Source organism: Anarhichas minor, unplaced genomic scaffold, assembly GCF_050575085.1.
Source record: "Anarhichas minor isolate MPS153535 unplaced genomic scaffold, ASM5057508v1 ptg000051l, whole genome shotgun sequence".
NCBI lineage: Eukaryota > Metazoa > Chordata > Actinopteri > Perciformes > Anarhichadidae > Anarhichas > Anarhichas minor.
This window is the reverse complement of record NW_027466497.1, coordinates 7,349,346-7,369,808: the sequence shown is the minus strand read 5'-3', so window position 1 is coordinate 7,369,808 and position 20,463 is coordinate 7,349,346. Positions and strand designations below refer to the sequence as shown.

Here is a 20,463-nt window from a genome sequence, read left to right as displayed (position 1 = left end):
TGCATGTCTGTGCTCAGGGGTCCACTGTCTCATATTCTGCTCTTGATTTTGATATTTCTTAAAACATGTCTGGAGAAGATCTCCATCTAAACTCTGTATTATTCATTCATCTACTCACTGTATCTCCTCAGTGATTCAGGAGAGTAAGGGGAGTGGAGTCAGCCACACAATTTGATGAAAAGAGGAGGAAGCGTAGGATTGGCTCTGAGCCTCCCCATTGATGCTGAGAGAGCTTAGTGTCTAAAAACAGAAATGGGGGAGATTGGGGATTTTGATAGTTAGTGAGCATGTGCTACATTAGGACACAATGGTCAGTTGAGTCCTTGTGTTGCCTTTTTGTGTTTGACAGAAGTAAGTCGGATTACATAATGCACTCACTGAGAAGTTCTCATTTACAGAGAATAAACCATAAACTCCTGCCTGTCTAAACATATTGTCTTGTTTTTCCTCACCAGCACACCTTTGCTCACCAACAGCTTTGAGTGATTAAACATCTAATTTGTCAAAATTCCCATCACCTGACCTTCCCCGCCCACATTCTCACCTGCTCCCCATTTCCTTAATCAGCCTCCCAGTATAAATACACCGGCCCATCTCCACTCTTTCCCAGTCAGATTCATACATTAAAGGATGCACACGAGCGTTGAACCCACAACCTCTCTAGTTGTGGGAGTGCTGCATATTTTTGTAGGCCAATGGGATTTTTTATTTGGATTTTGGATTATTGCAGAAAATAAACTAATATAAATGTTCATGATACACGTTTTGTTCAGCAGGATAATCTTCACAACTGAAGAACACTTTGATGATTTGTGAATACAATCGTCAGAATAAAGCAAGCGTTATAAGGTCACATGACTTCACGTCATCACCACTAAGCTAACTAGTTGGCGTGATGATGTTTTGTAGTCTCATTTAGCCGCTTGTTAGCAACCACCTTTTTTTAGACACGTAAAAACGTCAAAATTAGCAAGAGGGTAATTTACTGTTGTATTTTATATCATAGAACAAAACGTTAAAATCTCTTCAGCTTGTGTTGACCACCGATCTTATTTCAGACATCAAACCAAACACACATTGAAATAACCCGTCGACTTAGAGACGAGGGAATCAGAAGTGCAACATAGCTGCTGACTCAATACTGGGTTTGAGGACTCATTCCTGCAGCGCTTTGTTAGTGTCGCTCTGTCGGCCTTTGCTCCAAACCTTAAATATATCTCAACAACAGTTGGATGGATTTCAATGAAACTTCACTTAAGAACTACTGAAGGTTGTTTTTATAGAGTTTGTTTCTCCACCTTTAGACTTTCACTGGGTGTTTCAGCTTCTGTGTGTGCAAATGCACTTTTTTGGGGATTGGCAGGACGTTTAGCTGCTAACGAGGATCAACTTGGGGAATGAGGTTGTGGACTTCTCATCTTCTCTTCGGTGTACTTGGCTAAATACTTGTATTTGTCCATTAAATTGCTTGTATTATAAATATAGATATGTATATACGTTGTATCTGTTGTTCTACCGGAGCCCAGCAAGAAAACCTACAAAGTTGGAACAAACTGTTCCAAACATGCTGTCGCTGTTTTACCAATCAGAGATTCAAAGCAACGACTTTTCGAGGCATGATTGCCTAAAGCCAGCAACTGTACATCCTGCACAGCTGTACTCGTTTGCGTTAAGACGGGTTGAAGTTTAGAGAGCGACAACGCTGACACACTCATCTCGATCCAAGCTGTTCCATACCATATCGTCAGATTAATCACTATAGGAGCAGAGGTCAGGAGGGTTACGAGTGAGCGAGCAGGAGAGATGAAGATAACGAGAGAGGAGAGAGAGAGAGAGAGAGAGAGAGAGAGAGAGAGAGAGAGAGAGAGAGAGAGAGAGAGAGAGAGAGAGAGCTGTGGATGAATAGACACACTATAGAGAACAAACGGGAGGGAAAGTAACAGATGGACTTGTGAGGATTAGAGGAATCTGGGTGGGTTTCTGATGGAAACTCACCCCAAGACGGAGGAGGGAGTGATGAGGGAGCGCAGAAGAAAGGTGAAGGAAAAACCGAAGCCCCATTCGAGGAGCGGGGAAAGGAAACACAAAGAGTCTCAAACATCGGTGAGTCGTTTTCTGAGTTTTTACTTTGACTCTTGAGCGTAAGCTGCAGAGTTGAGCTTGAGCAGCAGCTGGATTTTTCCAATCACACGCAAAGATTTCAGTTTATCGTGATCAGCCGATACAAAGCATTAAAGTGTGCATTCTGCTTTTATTGACTGTGAATCTCCTGTTGTTTCAATGAGGAGAATATATTCATGATTTGTTCATGTTTCTGTACCCACAAAGACTACCGACTAAAGTCACTAAAAATGCATGTTCTGTATGCTGGGATAGTAGATTGAGTTCCTGTCTCAAAGTTGTTTGCTTGCAACAGTTAACCTGTCAGCTGTTGGTAAAATGGACAGGTGTGTGGAGACATTAAGTCTACACATGCACAGTCAGCAAAAGCAGAACACAATACCGTACGGATTATAGTTTCACACCAGGAGATGATTTGATGGAACAAATTAAAGTCCGATGGTTGAACATAGAACAGAACAGACATAGAAGAACGACTTACTTCTGGCATTAGTAAATCAGAATGTAGTGTTTATGTTTAAGACAGATGGATCACATGTTAACTTAAATCTCATTGACTCTGGTCTCTCATTACAAACTCAGGCTGTGCTGCCGAACATTATTCAAACCCTCGGAACTTTGTTTAGAATTGCAGTGGACGATCGGAGTTTCCAAAGATAACAAAGGTTGGATTTTTAGGGCTTGGATTTGTGTAACATGATGCACAAGACTTATTGGAATATATATTATATATTATAAGAATATTTTGAATATCTGACTCACCGTAAAATTCATGTAGCTTCATTGGAGAACACAGAGTCTTTAAGTTACTGCCAGAAACCGTGGAATGAGAGGATTTTCCAACTTTAAAACCACTGAATAGCATAGACTGTATTTAAGAAGTGGATCTAGTCACTGTGACATCACCCATTGGTTTGTGGACTCGAGGTTTGAAGCCTTGAGTTTGGCATTTTTGTTCGTCTCCATCTTGGTTTTTGTACGTCTTGAAACTAGAGATTGAGACCATAAACTCATGTTTACAATGTTTACTGAGGTAATAAATCAAGAGAGAAGTAGAGTCATTTTCTCATAGACTTCTATACAATAGACCCCTCATGGACACTAGAGAGAATGCAGCTTTAACACACTTCAGCATTGGAGTTTGCCGCCTGCTGGAGGGGGATGAACTGATATGATGCTGCAGATGGACCTTATTTTGCACTGCATGATATGTACCTGGAAGCCAAACTGTTAGTTAAAGCCACTTCAGCCTCAGCTGAATTTTACTTGGAAATGAAAACACTTCCCCCAAACTTCTGTTTTAAACCTCCTTTGAAAACAAATTCAGATTCAAGTTTTATTGACTAGCGACCATGTTAACAGGTTCTGGAGTAACAACATACAACAGCAACACAATAATGTTTAGTGACTCAGCTGTTCATCTCTTAATCTCCCTTCTTTACTTCCAGGAGAGGTGGGAGAGGTTGAAGAACGGGATGTGCCCTGAGAGCGTGACTGATTAGTCGCAAAATCCGCAGGATAAGATCAAGACGTCTATCTTTATCCGAGCGAAGAAAAAGTCATAAAAAAAATTAAAGACGTCTTGATACGTGGAAACATGGGGTAGAGTCGCAGCTCGGTGACAAGAAATGTGTGGAGTCAAACGTGTCGCCTGGCTCGTGCCGTAACATCAAGAAGAAAGGAAGGTCTCAAATTTGAATCTGATGAACTACTTATGTGAGTTTCTTTGACTGCAACTGGAGCAGTAGAAGAGCCGGAGTTCCTCCTGCAGCCTCTGACCTGCACATCTGTCTCTGTCTTACTCCGCTGGAAGTGATTAAATCCCACGCATTTCATCTTTCTCTGCTCCACTGTCCTCTGACCTCCGCCTGTCGACTGTTCTCCTACTTCAAGCTCCCCAACCCTCCCTCCAGCTCTCCACCCGACCTCTGACCCTAATCCCCTCTCTTCTCTCCTTTCCACCATCCTCCTTGAATCATTCTCAATCACCACAACCAACCCGCCACGCTTCATCTTGGCTCGCCACTGTGGTGTCACGCAAAACCCGCCCGCTCCCGATTGGTCAACAGAACCTTTCTAACCCTCAAAGTGAAGCTGAAGCCGACTCTCTGGTCATAACTAATTTCTCCCAGAGTGTCCTCTTCGTGGCGAGAAGCAACAATGCTGGAGAACATGTCCAGACGTAACCGCTCCCTGCTGTCGCTTTCCCTCACCTCGCTGGCCCTCACGCTGTCCGTCTCGGCTTTCTGCACCTCCTATTGGTGTGAGGGGACGCACAAGGTGGTGAAGCCTCTCTGCCTGTCACCTGTCAAGTTGAAGAACTGCGGGCAGAACAACAGCCAGCCGTACACCACAGGTGAGGCCGGGAAACAAAGGCCAAGTTATCATTTCAGCACGATCAGGTACTCAAGTTTGACCAGATACTGACAAAACCCTAGAGGTTTGGTGATTTGCAAGCCTTATTAAGTCTTTAGAAATTTAGTAGAAAAGTGAAGGATTTTTAGACATCTAGATTATAAACAACAGAATTTTAACATCAGACTTCACATCAATCAATTCGTTATGAAAATGCTGTTGAAACAACAGGTTAATATGACGCAGATTTCGAAACTAACTTTCACTTTTCAACGAAATGCCCAGTTTAACCTCAGGCGTCTTTTGGCTGGAAAACACAAAATCAGTGTTTATTTGGGAACTTAAAAGTTCTAAATTCTATATAGCATATCCTATATATATAGTGCATGTGAGTGCCAGTGTGCATGTCCCACTATCTAACTGCCGTCGCTCTGCACTGCGCTCATACTGTGCTGGTAACACAAACCCGACCCCACGCCGTCGCCATGGAAGCTTAACGTCCATTTATCGCCCCCCCCCCCCCCCCCCTCAAGGTAAACACTGTTAGCTCTGCCAGCACTTGTTGCCGTTGTTAGCGCTGTTAGCTGCAAACTGCCAGCTCAGCGGTCGCCATGTTGGGAGCCATTTGGAGGCAATCCCCCAATGCTATGATATGAATTCAGCACCTTTATCTCACAATTGTGTCAAAGCAGCTTTCACTAATTTGGCCAAGAAGGGTAAGACAGTACATGTTTTTTTTCATTTAGTTTGATTATTTGGTAGAAAGTTTGGACATCATTCAAAGCATGGTGTGGATCCAGTAAGTATCAATCCAAACACTCTCCCTGTGACTTTGGTTTCTTTATTCATTCATGAATGTGAAATAACAAAATAAAGTCAAAAATGAAAAAATGCACCTACGTGCTTTTACACAAAGCTGCTGTGAATAAAGCTGCATATGCAAAAATAATAATAGAATAATATGTATTTTATATAGAAAATATATATATATATACTTATCGTTTGCTCTGACCTCCTTTCTGCATGTGAAGGCCTGCTGTCACATGTATGATTAAAAAAGTGTTGATATCTTACTTCTAATCCATCAGGGAGCGTACAGCATATTAATAACGTAAGAATAATTAATAATATTTCCAGAAATAGAAAATCAAGATTTTTATGGCATCCACAGTATTTTTCTTGCACCTCATATTCAAGTATTTTTCACTTGACTTGACTGGCAGAGAGTCACATAATCCCGGCTTTGTTGCTAACTTTGTATCTGCTTCTGCATGTTATCTGGATTCACTCACCCGCTGTCTTATCTCTCAGCACTAAGCCTATTTGTTTCCATGTAGCATTATATTTTCGCTCCATAGAAAATGACAGATTACCTAAAGAGCTGTGTTTCAGGGCTGGATTGTGTTACACGCTGTGAACTACAGGAGACCCTTTTAGGATTTAGAGCCAGAGTTTCTTAGAATGCTTAAAAAAAGGCTCCCAAAGTGCATTGAGGAAAATAAAAGTCTCTTTCTTCACCTCTACTTTCTCCGTCATTTACTTACAAGCTTTATTTTCTTAATTTCTTTCCTCCATCCAGAGACCCCCACACCGGACCCCAGGCAGCTGCTCTCCAACGTGACGCTGTCTCCGCTGCAGAAGGAGGAGCTGGCCAGGATAAAGAGGAAGCAGATGGCCAACGCCGTCCAGTACATCTGGGAGACGGGCGAGGACAAGTACATGCTGCGCTACTTCCACACCGGCTTCTGGCTCTCCTGTGAGAAGCACAATGAAGGTGTGTGTGTGTGTGTGCGAGGGAAGCAAAAAATAAAAGTTCATTGGTTACACAACTGGGTTTGTACTCAGAGGTTCGTTGTTAAAAGCACCTGCATGGTACCAGTTCAGTACCTGAAATAGTTTTACCCAATGTGAAGTATTTGTAGGACAAGTAGAAAGGTACTTAATTATACTAAATTATAGTGGAGTATAAATCTAAAGTAACATAAAAGAGAAACTCTCAAGTAAAGTAAAGTACCTCAAAACTGTACATTTTGGCATTGTATGTTTCTGCAAACCGTGGATGTCGACTTTTTAGCATTCGTTCAGAGGTGACGTAACTATCGAGCGACCGTTATTAAAGGTTACCTGGTATGAAAGTTATGTAGTATAAAAAAGAGTATAACAAGCGAGAAAGTCCACCAAGGGAGAGTGTGAGGGGTGGTGGGTGGATCAAACAAACACACTCTAAGGGTGGTTGTTATTTATTTACGTCACGTTGTTGCGTTACATTGTTGCGTTACATTGTTGCGTTACATTGTTGCGTTACCTTGTTGCGTTACCTTGTCGCGTTACATTGTCGCGTTACATTGTCGCGTTACATTGTCGCGTTACATTGTCGCGTTACATTGTCGCGTTACATTGTCGCGTTACATTGTCGCGTTACATTGTTTTAACACAAACCATGATTCTTTTTCCTAACTTAGTAAGTTTGCTGCTTAAACTTAACCTTTGTTTCACAACATTAACCCCGTGGCATTGTGTGTTTCTGCGAGTGTGATATGTGGCTGATATGAAACGTATTTTTGGTTCAGAAATGTCCACATTCAACTTATCCCGTGGTTTGTCGAAACGTACAACGGCAAAAAAAATGTTGGCAACTGGGCTGGAAGTAAAGTACTTGAGTATAGTGTTCTTTTCCACCACCAAATATTATGATGTACCATTCCCGCCATGTTTTTATTCCTACAAACAGTTCCATCAGTTGCCCATACTTTTCACAAATTTAAAGAACACATTAGAAGATTAAACAGTTGTTATTTTAACCCATGTTATAATTTGAAAGTTGATTTCAACAGATTGTGTTTCATTATTTTAAACCTTTTAAACCCCTGCTTTTCGTAGATACGATCAGTGTATTTATACCTGTTTATTTGTTATTTTTGTTTGTTATTTGAGACCACAAAAAACAAACAAATTAAACCTCATCAACATCATCCTGCATCAGTTTCTGCCACGTTTACTGCTGTTCTTTTGACAATTCTGATCAACATATATGTATAATATAATTGAATGTTGTTATTAAATGACAGGTGAGCCACACATTTCGCACACATTATGTGAGAAAGCAGGCACAGAGCAAGCTTAGGTATCCTAAAACAAAAGTAATCACTGACATGTATTGTACAAAAATAAGACAATGTGATTGGTTGACATTTAATTCTTTCTCCCAAAGGAATTTAAACTGGTGGGCTTAAGGCAACTCTTTCTATTTCGTTTTCAGGATTTATATTGAGTAAAGACGTAGCATTTGCAAGAGATTATTTATGTCATCTCGCCCCAAAAGCTACACAACTCTAATCCTTGAGCTTTTGTTGTGGCTATAAGCACAGACATATATTTTGCTAAATGATCGTTGACGTACAATTCAAATATGGAAAATTCAATGTGGTAATATTCAGAGACAGAAAGGTAGCATTTTACCACAGTAACAAGATAACTCTGCCGTGATTGTTCCTCCAGGTGAAGATCAGGAAGAAAGGTGTCGCAGCTTCATCGAGCTGACGCCAGGAGAGACACAAGGTCAGTAACAGAAGACACGGAATATATAACCTGTGTTCCAATTAATATTTATATCACCAAAGCAAAATATCCAGTGTATTCAGTATTCAGGTCCTTCACTTGTAAGTAAAAGTACTAACACCAAACTGTGCCACTACAAGTAAGAGTCCTGCATTCAAAACCTTTCTTAAGTAAAAGCATGTATCCACAAAATGTACCGAAAGAATGAAAAGTAAAATTACTCATTGTTCCCTCTCCGTGTTTTACTATTATCGTTTCTGGATTAATATCACTGCTGCATCTATAAAAAGTTCACTTTTTCCTTGTTTTGTGCTTCGTGACGATGATCCAAGAGCTTTTTTTAAACAGTAAATTATATTTTGACTAAAAAAGTAGGAGAATTTTCTCACCACATTCAAAATCACTTCTATGGTTTTCACTGAACAGGAAGGGAATGAAAAACTGTAATCTTAAAAAGTAACTAGAGAAATGTAGTAAAACAGAAACAATTGCACAATACTTGACAAAATGTAATTGTACTTGTACATGTACCAAAACATGTACCAAAACATGTAATCAACAGTAAGACCTTTTTTTTGGAAATGACTTAGCATCCGATGCCCCTCTTGTTGGCTTGTCACAGACAGTTTACATAGAGTTTCAAAGGAAACATAAATGTATATTTTTTGTCCCCCACAGGTGTCCTCTGGCTTTCAGTCATCAGTGAGTTCACGTACATCGGTCTTCTGGCCATGGGCTTCCTGCTGATGTGTGTGGAAGTGATTTGCCTCTGTGCCAAGAGGGAGATGAACGCCCTCAAGATCAACGCCTTCGCCGCCATGTGCACTGTCCTCTCAGGTGAGGGGGGGGGGGGGGTCATGTTATAAACCATCACTTTGTTTTGAGCTAGTTGTTTTGAACGTTTAATCAAAGCAATGATTAATGCAAAAGGTCCAAACTTGTTCTGGTTGGAACAATCTTATGGACACAGACAAAAAATGTGACTTTCAAGAGTTGCTTTGCTCACCAGATCACTCTATTTCTTCCTCTATTTTCCCCCCAGATGTAAATATTTTTCTCTTTTTTAACTCTGTCTCTGCCTATTTCTTCCTCTACCAGGTTTGATGGGGATGGTAGCACACATGATGTACACCACAGTGTTTCAGATGACCGTGAGCATCGGGCCCAAAGACTGGAGGCCACAGACCTGGGACTACAGCTGGTCTTTTGCGTAAGTTTGTTCCAATTTAACCCCAAAAATCTGACTTCAGGCTTGGTCACAACCAGCTTTCAGAACTGTGAGATTTTGCAGCAAAACAATACATTTTAAAAGTTTTGCTGCAAAAAGAAAATTGTATCTCAAATTTCGAGTCCAAAATGGAAGAAGAATCATATCTCTGGTGTGACGGACCTTCAAACAACAAATTGCGTTAGCATGCAGGTCTGATTGAAGACGTTTAAAATGTTCTTCCAACTCTTTTCTCCCTCACCAGCATGGCGTGGCTGTCCTTCAGCTGCTGCATGGGGGCCGCCGTGGCCACGCTCAACTCCTACACCAAGACCCTCATAGAGATGAAGCATCGGGCCCGGGTGAGGTTGGAGGACGCTCGCGCCGCCGTCTGCGCCCCCTCCTACGAGGAGGTCGTTCGAGCCAGCGGTGGAGGCGTTTACTCCATCAGTCAGCTAATCCAGCTCGGCCAGCAGGGGGCGCTCATTGACCCTCTGTGGCCCAGAGGAGTGGGACCAGCCGTCGGTCCCCTGGCGTACGGCGCCGGGGGAGTGCTGCTTGTTGGCGGAGGAGGGATTGGAGTTGGAGGGGTGGGAGCCGTGGGCATTGGGATGGGAATGGGTGGAGTTGGAGGAGCTGGAGTTGGAATGGGAGGAATGGGAATGGGAGCAGCAGGAGGAGCTGGAGGAATGGGAGTGATCGGCTATGGAGTAAATGGTGTTGGTATGGAAGGAATGGGAGCAGCTGGGGGAATGGGATTGGTCGGCTATGGAGTAAATGGCATTGTTATGGAAGGAATGGGGGCAGTGGGAGGAGCTGGGGGAATGGGAGTGGTCGGCTATGGAGTAAATGGCATTGGCATGGAAGGAATGGGAGTAGTGGGAGGAGCTAGGGGAATGGGTGGATGCGGAATGGGAGGGCGAAGGCTGGTGGACCCTCATGGCATGGTGGTGGTGGAGGGATGCTGCGCTGAAGGGTGTGAAGACTGTGAACGGGAGATGGACGAGATAGATTACGCTCTGCAGGAGGAGAGAGAGGACTCACTCTGCTGAGACTTTGGAGGACCGAGGACTGTGGCGATACCTTGTTAGGAGCGGCTCCATTTGTATTTTAAACAAGACTTCAAAAATATGTATTATTTTATTATTTATTATAATGTGTTTTTGTACATATGAGGTTTCAAATGATAATTGTTGTTTGTCTGGACTGTTTTCAAGTTACACAATTATCATTTCAAGCAGTGACATTTGATTTTTTTTGGACCACTAGGGGGCAGAAGGACTCCAAAACAGACTCACAGCTCCAATGCTCAGATGGTTTATCCCATTGTTATGGCTAACAAGTAAGCAGAGAATAGCCCACTCACACATCCAGCAGACACGGAGCAACATTATCATACTATCGCAATCCTTTGCTTTTACGAGGGAGGTTGATGAAGTGGTGACTCTACCATCAAGTCTATGCGCAGCAGTAGAACCACAACAATCAGGGCTTACGGAGGCTAAAAGATGCAAAAAGGGGTTCATTCTAATTAGCCGGTCACTAGTAACGACCCATTTCTGCTGATAACTTCGCTGCTGATATCTGTTTAACATGCAATAGCACCCTCAAACCCTTGCTGATGTTTTAAAACTCATTTCCTAATTATTATTTTTTTCATTTTTATAGGATGTTTGCCAGCAGTTCGAATGACAGGAAGACCAAAACACAAACATTGTGTAAAATGTTTGGACTATTGCCTCTTTTTAACAACAAAGATTGAATTTATTTTAAATATGGTAAAGGCAGCAGAAGGCATTAATGTGTGACCATGTCAATAGAAGGCTACATTCTGTTGAAATACTTGCATCAGTACATTGTGAGTTTTATTTTTTATTTATTTTTATTTTGTCTTAGACTTGCTGCTCTATATGTCTCATATTTTCATGCCATGCAGGGACAATTGTCTTCCAGGATTGTCTCACAAAATAACATTTTGCGACCAACAGATCAGTATAACTCTGCTTGTGTAAATACAGCCTTATGCACAGTGACTTCTTCAGGGATTGAGATGTGTGAGAGGATGTGAGACTGTGTTCAAATGTAGATTTACAAGGTGTTGAGAGATGGTAATGATACAACTGTGGCCATGACTGTGGTAGATGATGTCATTTTTGTTGTTGTGTTTGTTGTTTTTAATCTATGATTTGCATGAATAGATGAAACTCCCCTCCAGTATAAGGTGATAAATTAAATAAAAACCACGTTGTCTGATGATGTCTCGTCAATACACGGATTCCATGAAATCATAACTTTTATGTTAATTTATAGATAGTTTTGTTGCAAACGTGTAAAATACAATTGCAGTAGAACATGATATTTAGGTTAAAACTTTAAATACAGGTCTGTAATTATGAAACATAGGTGTTAGTGCTAACATGAGCCATTTAGCCTTTTAATTATGTTTAAAGCATATTTTGGGAATCTAGGGTTTGATAATATGTTAATTTCTCATATAGACCATTTCTAGACTCGGATGTCAAGTTAAATCATCACTATGGACCAAAAGAAACTTCTTTGATAATATTTATATATTCATTTAAATATATTTAGTAGGCTTTGTCCACAAGAGAGCAACGTGGTGAACAATTCTTTGTTTACATCTGTTTCACAGCTTTCTGCCCGAGCATTTAAAGACTCTTTACTGCTGAAACAAAAACAAAGAAGTAAAACATTATCAGGATTTATTTTACCTGCAGCATAAATACCTGGTTTAGTGTGTTTATACCCAGTTATTCTGTGTTGTTTTATGTTTGCCTGTATAGAAAGTAATGATAAAAAGTCAATAAAGAAGACGAGATTACAGCAAACAGAGGGATCTGGACATTAAGACAGATGCTTTCAAATGCTGGGCAGAAGATTATGTCAATAATCTCCCCAGTCAGGGGAACAAGATTGGGAGAGAGAGAGAGAGAGAGAGAGAGATTGACATGATATAGGCAGTAAGGCAGGTCACTAAGCAGTATGTGGGAAGTAATTAAAAATGTGAATTAAATGGAATTATACGACAGTTTATGTAAAATGAGCCTCTCACTCAACATAGTTCAAACAACCCAACCTGTGGAACAGGACGGGGTTAATTCATTTATTTTTTCAGTGTGTATCTGACCTGTTTGTTCCGACAGCTAACGCATGTATTTTTTCCTTTTATTTTGAAAATTCTGAGGATGTTGCAGCTTCCATTTGGAGCTTCTTATTCCAAACTATGAGTTTAAAGAATATATTTTGAATCACACTTATAGAGGATGTATTTGCTCAAAGTCAAAGAAGTTCCACAAGAAGGGTTTCAAGTGTTGTTTTGGGTAAAAAGAGTTAAAAGGGTAAAAAGAGAAGAAACCCACTAAGATGTATTTCCTCTTTGGTGAAGTCATAAAAGATTCTTAGAAATTATTTTGGCTTCACAAAGAAGGAAACACATCAAAAAACCACATCAGATGTCTCAGAAAGTGGATCAAGAGATAAAACTAGATCTTCTCATTATGAAACAATATGATTATCTTTTATAAATTATGTGTTTATTTGTAAATTATGTGTGTCTTGAATGAAATAGGTCAACTACGAACATCTGGAGACTTTGGGAGGAACGAAAGGTTGGGCTCTTTTTTTTAAGTCCACAATACTAAAATATATCAGCAAGAGTTACATATTTTGCAGACACAAAATAAAAATCCTTATAATCATTTACTCATTTACTTATAACTTATTAATCATTAAAATTTGTATATTTTCAGATCTTTGACCATCTAGGCTTATTTGTTCACAGTCTAAGCAGCAACATAGAAAAAGCGCCCTGGTTACTCTGGTTAATCCCGCTGTAAACTGGGAGAATTGATCTCTTTGACAGACGTGGGGTATGTGGATTATCCTTAAGATGACAGTTCTTTAAATTTAATTCCTCTGTTGTTAGAGATTAACCTGTGAAAGCGGGTTTACGCTGTAAAAACAGGTCAAAAAGGGGATTGACTTGAGCTCCTGTAGACCGGCAGCATTCGCACCTGAAGGTTGGTGCTGTAATGATCTTTTGTGCTGTTTTTGGATACGCTTGCAGTAAGAGATGCAATGTTGGTTCACCACTTTGGTCCAGACTGAGCTATATCTTTAGCTGTTGTTGTACATTCGTGGTTCCCAGAGGATGAATCCCAATTACTCTGGTTATCACCATGGATTGTGCTCTGGTGGCATGAGGTTCATTTGTGGTTTTGAGTCAAACATCTCGACAACTATTGGATGGATTGTATCTTAAACAAAAATGGAAGTCACACAAATTATTACCAGATAAACATTTTCCCTTCAACTCTTTAAATGTCGCAAAAAAATAAATGTGAATCAGGCGCGGGTTCCATCAACTGGTTTGGAGAGAATAGACAGGCCATTCTCATTCCCAGGGCGTCAAATACTGACGCTTTGTCACGCCCCAGGGCACCCTTTAGCATCTGTAGTATAGAGACTGTAAAGGGTCAAACAAACACAGGACTTTCAACTGGTAGACCGGTGTTCATGTCCCAAAGTGTTGTTGAGTTTAAAAGTCACACTAGTGATGTTTGGGACGTCTTTTCCGCACTTACGTCACATTGTTTACGTTTTACTTAGTTTACGTACTTATTTCAAGCCCAACCATGATGGTTTTCCTAAACACAACTAAGTGTTTTTGTTTGAATTCACAACGTTACCAACCGGTTTAGTGGGGCCGTAGTGGAGCGTCATAGTTTGATGCGTTAGATAGTGAAGCCAAGGGGCCAGTATGTGACGAGGTGGGATGAGAACGTGTAGGAATAAACTAGGCTGCATAGTTTCCTCAGAAGTTGGTGGAGGCTCTATGCATGGCTGTATTTCCACAGATGAAGAAGAAGTAGAAGTTGCGAACGGGCAACAGAAACGGGTTCACCAGTTTTAATTCTTCTATATGTCAGCTAGCATTAGTCATGTTTCATGCTGTCCGGAGACGAAGAATATATAAATATATATCCAGGAAACGACAAAGGCAAAAACCTTTATAATACATATATAATAATATAAAAATATATCAATGTAAACAAAGCTGTTCTCAAGGTCAGCCACACAGAACCGCTAACATGGCTAAATCTCTCTTTATCTTAGTTTTGAGCACCGCTGATCCGTTAACGCAGCTTAACACTTCTTAACACAATACTCTGTCCCACAATCCCAGTTTCTTCTATTGCTAAAAGTATTAACTAAAAGCGAGACAACAATGAAAGAGAAGACTCTTGACACCTTAACGTTTATGACAGCTTCATGGTTTTGATTTATTGAATAAATCGTCAAGGGCCAACACTTCTGACATGCAGTTGTACAAGGACGGAAATCTATTCTGCAATGTGCACCATTTAAGCAAACTAGAACATCAAACATATACGATTGTGCCACATGGAGGACTTGGACACTGTAAAAGACAATAACAAGAGTACAGTTACACCTTGATGCCCTTCCATGTTGGTCAGGCTTTTAAAAAACATCCCAGAGTAAAATGAGAGACTAGGCTGCCCGAAAGAGAGAAAAAATAACACTTTTCATGGTGATAATACTTTAACTAAAGCACGTGACACGTTATCATATTAAATTTGTGTGCTTGAGTTGCTACAACACACCTGCATAATTACAGTATCGCAAGATATGTAATCTAAACACAGACAGTTTCAGAAAGACAGTATGTGCTTCATCCATTGCAACTTCAGTGAAGAGAGTAACACATTTAAATTTAGATGTGAGAAAGTTTCAATTAGGTGACATGTACTGGGGAATATTGACGTCTTCTTCATAGTTTTTAGATTGACAGAGAGCTTTGTTACATTTATGTTATTTACAGTATGATAAAGAAAGCTGTTCAGACAGTTTGCATACTTTGGTAACATCTAATTAAAACCCTGGAGGAGATTCTGCATCATATTGAATTTTGAGCATTGGGGCGTTATCGTCACAGCTGCTGACGGTTTGCAGACTGAAGGAATAAAGTGTGAACGACAGGTGCAATGAAGAATCTGCAGAGGAGTTACTTCGAAGGCGAATACTGAATCAAACGAAGAGCGTCTTCATTGTCCAACACTCCCTGGATGAACTCTCCTTCTGCCACTCGCTCTGGAGGGAGAAAAGGAAAAGAAGTTTAGTTCAGGTCATCAAAATGAAATGAAATGAAAGACACTCGTTAAAGCTTTTCAAGAGTAACAGACGGGAGCAGACTGAATCATTTGCAGTCTCTAATAGTGCAAACAGACCATTTCGTCACGACTGTGTCAAAGTCACAATCATTTTGAATGTAAATGAATTAGTTTGCTCCCGTGTTCTTCTCATGGACGTTTGCTGTCCTCAAGCTGACAAGCATCTGATTCAGCTGCACGCTGCATACTGCTTGAATATGTGGAGAGACTGTGCTGTGTTGATGCATCACGGGGTTGAGAATGGAAAAGGAAAGGGTCATCATTTTATTTATTTATTTGTTTATTTGTATTGTCTCGACTGCCTCACTGAGCTTTCTGCTTTTGTCTGTCAAAGCACTTTGTAAACTCTGTTTTTAAAGGTGCTATATAAATAAAGTTGTTATTAGTATTCTAGTGGAATGCTATCATCATGAATAGATTATGTGTCTCTTTGAAGTTGTTTTGCGTCTCTTTCTGATTATTTTGTGTTTCTTTGCAGTTGTTTTATGTCTCTGTGTGGCCAGTTTGTGTCTCTTTGAGGTTGTTTTGTGTCTCCTTGGGGTCATTGTGTGTCTCTTTGTAGATGATATATGTCACTTTGTAGTTGTTTTGTCTCTCTTTGTGGATATCTTAGGACTTTTTGGAGTTGTTTTGCGTCTCTTTGTGTCTCTTTTTAGGTCCCGGCAGGCCAGTAATCCATCCTATAATCCCATGACGTGAAGTATCACTCGACACTAGACTATAAACAGGTGGTTGGACTTAAAGCTGTACAGTCGTCCAGCCGAGACAAAGCTGTTTGGAAGAATAGATCATTTTGATGGCTGACCAAACGGTGGACAGAGCAAAATCAATTCAGTCATGTCTCCGTTCACCCTGTTATATCTCACCGTTTTCGCGCTTATCAAAGAAGTTCCAGAGTTTATCTGCCCTCTTCTCAGCTGTGTTTTCATCATCAGCCAGAGCGGCCAGGTCATCTTTAGGAATCAGCTTGAAAATTGCCTGTTTGGGAAAAATGAAAAAGAATAAGAGAGTAGCATTAAATTTGAATTAACCAACAAACTCCTCTTTTGTTCTGTGATTATATGACCTCTGATCTTTAGAATATAAATGTGGTGTCTATGAATGGGCCGGCTGGGGAAAACAAGATTTCAAAGCCTTCAAAAATATAGTATTAATTGTCGTTGAGTGCTATAATGTGGAACCTGTCAGTGGGTTCCTGTCTCTTTTTTAACCTTAATAACTGACTTAAAAAACATTTTCTGTAACACTAACAGATTGTATAAATATCTGAAGCATTTTACATTTCAACATTTATTAATCTCATCACATATGGAATACAAACTACAGGAGATTGGCAGCACAGTGAATACTGAAACGACTAACTCACTGTTTACTGCATTTGCAGGGCTTAAAGAAAAGATTACCAAAAACAAATGGCCAGACTGTCAAATCAGTGATAAATGATCTTACTCAGCCATACTGCAGTCAGACTGAAGAAGGATTTGGCTTTTTTTTCCCTCAAACCATATTTTTCTAAATCTCTTACTGTTAAATTCAATTCAATTCAATTTATTTTGTATATCCTACAATCACAAATTTGCCTCAGAGGGCTTCACAATCTGCACACATGCAACATCCTCTGTCCCGGGACCCTCACATCGGTCCAGGAAAACTCACATATTAGGGTTTAACTCACATATCGGGTTTTCTGGCTATTTTGTAGTGCAAAAAAAGAATTTGATTCAATTCCAACTTTATTTAAGAGGGTCCATAGCAATACGAAAAGGAAAATAACATACAAGATATAACCCACAACAATGCATCATTCAATTAACCTGGTTTCTGAGCCTGGATGAGTCCATTTGTATCAATCTTGTAAATTGTGTTTGTAAATTCCGTCTTGCGGTAATATGTGAAGAATGTCTGTTTTATTAGTCATGTGTCTAATGTGACATTGATATCTGTCTATGTTTGATGTTACTTACACTGCTGCATTGAGCTTCCCCACCATGCCAACACGTTCTCACTCCACACTCGTCAAATACCAACGCTTGGTCAATGGACCTAAGCATCAACTAGCATCTGTTTTGGATGTGTCCCTTTCTGTTCTTTACTTGCATAGTGTCTTTTCAACATAGAATTCCAAAGTAGGTTTCCTTGGTTTTTAGTTTTACTTGGTTAGATTGAGGAAGAGAGTGTTAGTTTGCGTTAAAATAAGCATGTTTGTTAGAAAAAATAAGTATACGTGTTATGTAACTTACGGACATTGCCTTCAAGGAAAATAAACAGCAGTTTCATGGGTATGCAGACACTAAATGGCGCCTCAATGAGTCAGCATGAGACGGGGAGGGCCACTGACGAAGCGTTGGTATTTAACGAGTTTGAAGTGAGAACGGTATACCATGCTTTGCCGAAAATAAATCTCACAGACCTCGGTTGAATATCTGTCATCATACAAAATCATCAGTGAGAAAATAGCCAGGGCAATTTATGTTTTTGCATGTCATGAGGAGTATTGTTCAAGAAATACATATAAAATAATGTAATTGTGTGCCATTTTTTTCTCTAAAAACTAATTGGGAAAAAGGCATTGAAGTCAGGCATGGATAATCAGCCAACATAGTGTCATTAGCGGTGCATTATTTTCGATTGAAATGTTTGTTCAGTTTATATCTGACCATTTAAAAGTTTTAATGATGAAAAATTCTCACATTTGAGGTTATAATATTTATTATTCACTATAATGTTAAGTTCTGCTAAATTGCCAATGTTGACCTTTGTCCAGAAGCCACCAAAAGATGCAGTATGTGACATTCCGTAAAGCATTCTGTATGCAGATGATACTGTTATCTATACTGCCAATCCACATTCTCTCAACAAGAGATGGTTTAAACTGAGTTGGTTTAATTTTCTAATTTCAGTTTTAATAATTACCATGTCATGTGTCATGTCTTGATCCAAAATTGTTAGAATTAGATGAAATTAGTTCCCTGTCCACTCTTCATTCTCTTAATTCTATATTTATGTATATCCTCACTCCAAAGCCCTCGGTAGGCTTAGCCCTTAAACTGTTTATCAGTATCAATTAATCAATCAAGTCTAATCTTATGTCTTGAGTTACCTAACAAGGGTAATACCATGAGATGCAAAATAGTTTTCAACACTGCAGATAAATTTGGTGAAGGGGAAATACAAAGTATACTACTCCCACTTAACCCCAGTTTAATCACTGGTGAGGTCTGAAAAACCTGCCAATGGCTGACGTTTGGCTAGAAGTCAATAACAGATAAAGTACAGGACGGTCTAATATCAACTCCTATGCAGATGACACTGTTGTGTTTCACTCTTGTTCGTGTTTCAATTTGAGTACTAAACTGTTCCTTCATGCAATTCCTTTAATATCTGGAAGCCAAACAGTTAACAAACTGCAAGAACCGGTTGTTTCCATCTCTCTAAAACTCACCGTACAGATCTCCTTGACTTCTGCCTTGGTGATATATCCGTTCTTGTCCACATCGAACAGCGAGAAGGCCCACTCAAGTTTCCTGGTGGTCTTGCCTGTTGATGTCATGTGGAGAGCGATGATGTACTCCTTGAAGTCCAGTGTGCCATCGTCGTTTGTGTCAAAGGAGCGGAAGACGTGCTGGGCGTATGTGTGGGCATCACTTTCTGGGAAGAACTTGCTGTAGATGTTCTGAAACTCTTCTTTTGTGATGCGCCCCGTTGGACACTGCTTCTTGAAGTTTTCATACCACTGGGCAATCTCAGTCTCTGTGTACTTGGTGTTGAGTTTCAGGTCCTCCAGAATCTCCTTGGACACAGCGCCACTCTTGCTGTTACCCATTGTTGATGGTGTTGGGGATGTTTTAGAGTTATATATAAGTGAGAATTTGTGCTCTTCTAGAGCAATTAAAGACACAGCTTCAACCTAGGGAGTTGCCTCCTCTACTCAGTCGAAGTGGCAAACAGAAGACTATCCCTGAGGTATGGCTGCAGTATGCTTCTTGATCCTGGTCGTGCCCTACTGTTAAGTCCACAGAAGCATATGCTGTGAAAAGAGCAGAAGCCGCTTGGTAAGCTCATTAAGCCAATCAACCATCAGTAATACCAGCAAGAGGTGTCACGGACAAGGGTTAACCCAGGTAAAGGCTGGAGTGCTTGCTTATTGACATTTAAAGTGTGGTGCTTCAGACACTTCCGCAATTCTCTACCCCTTTGCTATTTTAAAACTAGCAGACTGCATTATGGTACCGATTCTTAGCAAAGTAAAATTCTATAAGCCATTAAATTATGTTACCTGACACATTTTGACAAGAATATAATCTGTGATAACTGATTTATGGAAAATTGATCCATCCTTTCTTTTAGCAAAGTTGACAGATCTTAAAAATGTGGGCTTCTAAAGGTTTGTATAAACAAATCTTTGGGGATAAAGAAATCAATTACCACAAATTCAAAGTACAAAAAAAATGTAATTTCAAGCTGCTGGACAGAATGTGGTGAGCAAAAGGCAAACCACAGTCACATGTTCCGGTCATGTTCGGACAAAATTGGCTTTTGGGAAAAATCCTTTGAGAGAGTTAACATTTTTTGTAATTTCTCTAAAAAATAAACCCACTTATGCAACTATTTGGGAAAATACCAGAAGAGATCAAGAAGGAAGATTTGCATTAATTCCTAGTGATAGGGGTAGCAACAATTAAACAAATTACAAAAAAATGTTTCAAAGATCCAAATGAAAGGAGCTTGTACATTAAATATATAGAATGGTACAAATAACCATGACAATTATAAAATGAAGATATTATCTTTGAAGAAAGATGGGGAAATGGGTGAGGTATACAGCACACAACATTTCTAATGATTCTCCTGCAGACGTGACAACTAAGGCGAACACTTGTGAGTGACCGCCTGTCTGTCAACTATATCCTATGAATTGATAATTATGTAAAACACTTTTAATAAGTTATCGGTAAGTCTTCTCTTTTCATCATCTAAGTTATAAAAATTCCACATGGTACATTAATGTTG

The 20,463-nt window shown here is 39.9% G+C and overlaps 2 protein-coding genes across 3 annotated transcripts; one reads left to right on the top strand and one right to left on the bottom strand.

The window, feature by feature from the left end:
• Positions 1-4,281: 4,281 nt before the first annotated feature.
• LOC142972105 (germ cell-specific gene 1-like protein) lies at positions 4,282-11,888 on the top strand. Its single transcript, XM_076112925.1, has 7 exons — positions 4,282-4,477; positions 6,056-6,252; positions 7,986-8,034; positions 8,713-8,871; positions 9,133-9,244; positions 9,507-9,776; positions 10,167-11,888. Exons 1-7 carry the CDS (start codon positions 4,282-4,284, stop codon positions 10,291-10,293), a joined length of 1,110 nt encoding a protein of 369 aa, XP_075969040.1. The 3' UTR covers positions 10,294-11,888.
• On the bottom strand, positions 11,134-19,276 carry LOC142972106 (recoverin-like). 2 transcript variants are annotated; one of them, XM_076112927.1, is made up of 4 exons: positions 18,896-19,276; positions 16,320-16,431; positions 15,307-15,373; positions 11,134-11,155 (listed from the first exon to the last, which is right to left on the bottom strand). In XM_076112927.1, the coding sequence occupies exons 1-4, from the start codon at positions 19,274-19,276 to the stop codon at positions 11,134-11,136; spliced, it is 582 nt and encodes a 193-aa protein (XP_075969042.1). The 2 variants fall into 2 exon arrangements, with proteins under 2 accessions (XP_075969042.1, XP_075969041.1); XM_076112926.1 differs by lacking the exon at positions 11,134-11,155 and having other exon boundaries at positions 15,288-15,373.
• Positions 19,277-20,463: the final 1,187 nt, after the last annotated feature.

What these genes read in the sequence shown, in the direction of transcription:
- LOC142972105 (XM_076112925.1), top strand. Translation starts at nt 4,282, where the DNA reads ATGCTGGAGAACATGTCCAGACGTAACCGCTCCCTGCTGTCGCTTTCC. An exon ending in GTGAGAAGCACAATGAAGGT is followed by an intron (nt 6,253 to 7,985) that starts GTGTGTGTGTGT and finishes GGTGAAGATCAG; the next exon opens with GAAGAAAGGTGTCGCAGCTT. An exon ending in GACGCCAGGAGAGACACAAG is followed by an intron (nt 8,035 to 8,712) that starts GTCAGTAACAGA and finishes TGTCCCCCACAG; the next exon opens with GTGTCCTCTGGCTTTCAGTC.
- LOC142972106 (XM_076112927.1), bottom strand. Translation starts at nt 19,276, where the DNA reads ATGGGTAACAGCAAGAGTGGCGCTGTGTCCAAGGAGATTCTGGAGGAC. An exon ending in AAGTCAAGGAGATCTGTACG is followed by an intron (nt 16,432 to 18,895) that starts GTGAGTTTTAGA and finishes TTTCCCAAACAG; the next exon opens with GCAATTTTCAAGCTGATTCC. An exon ending in CTTTGATAAGCGCGAAAACG is followed by an intron (nt 15,374 to 16,319) that starts GTGAGATATAAC and finishes TTCTCCCTCCAG; the next exon opens with AGCGAGTGGCAGAAGGAGAG.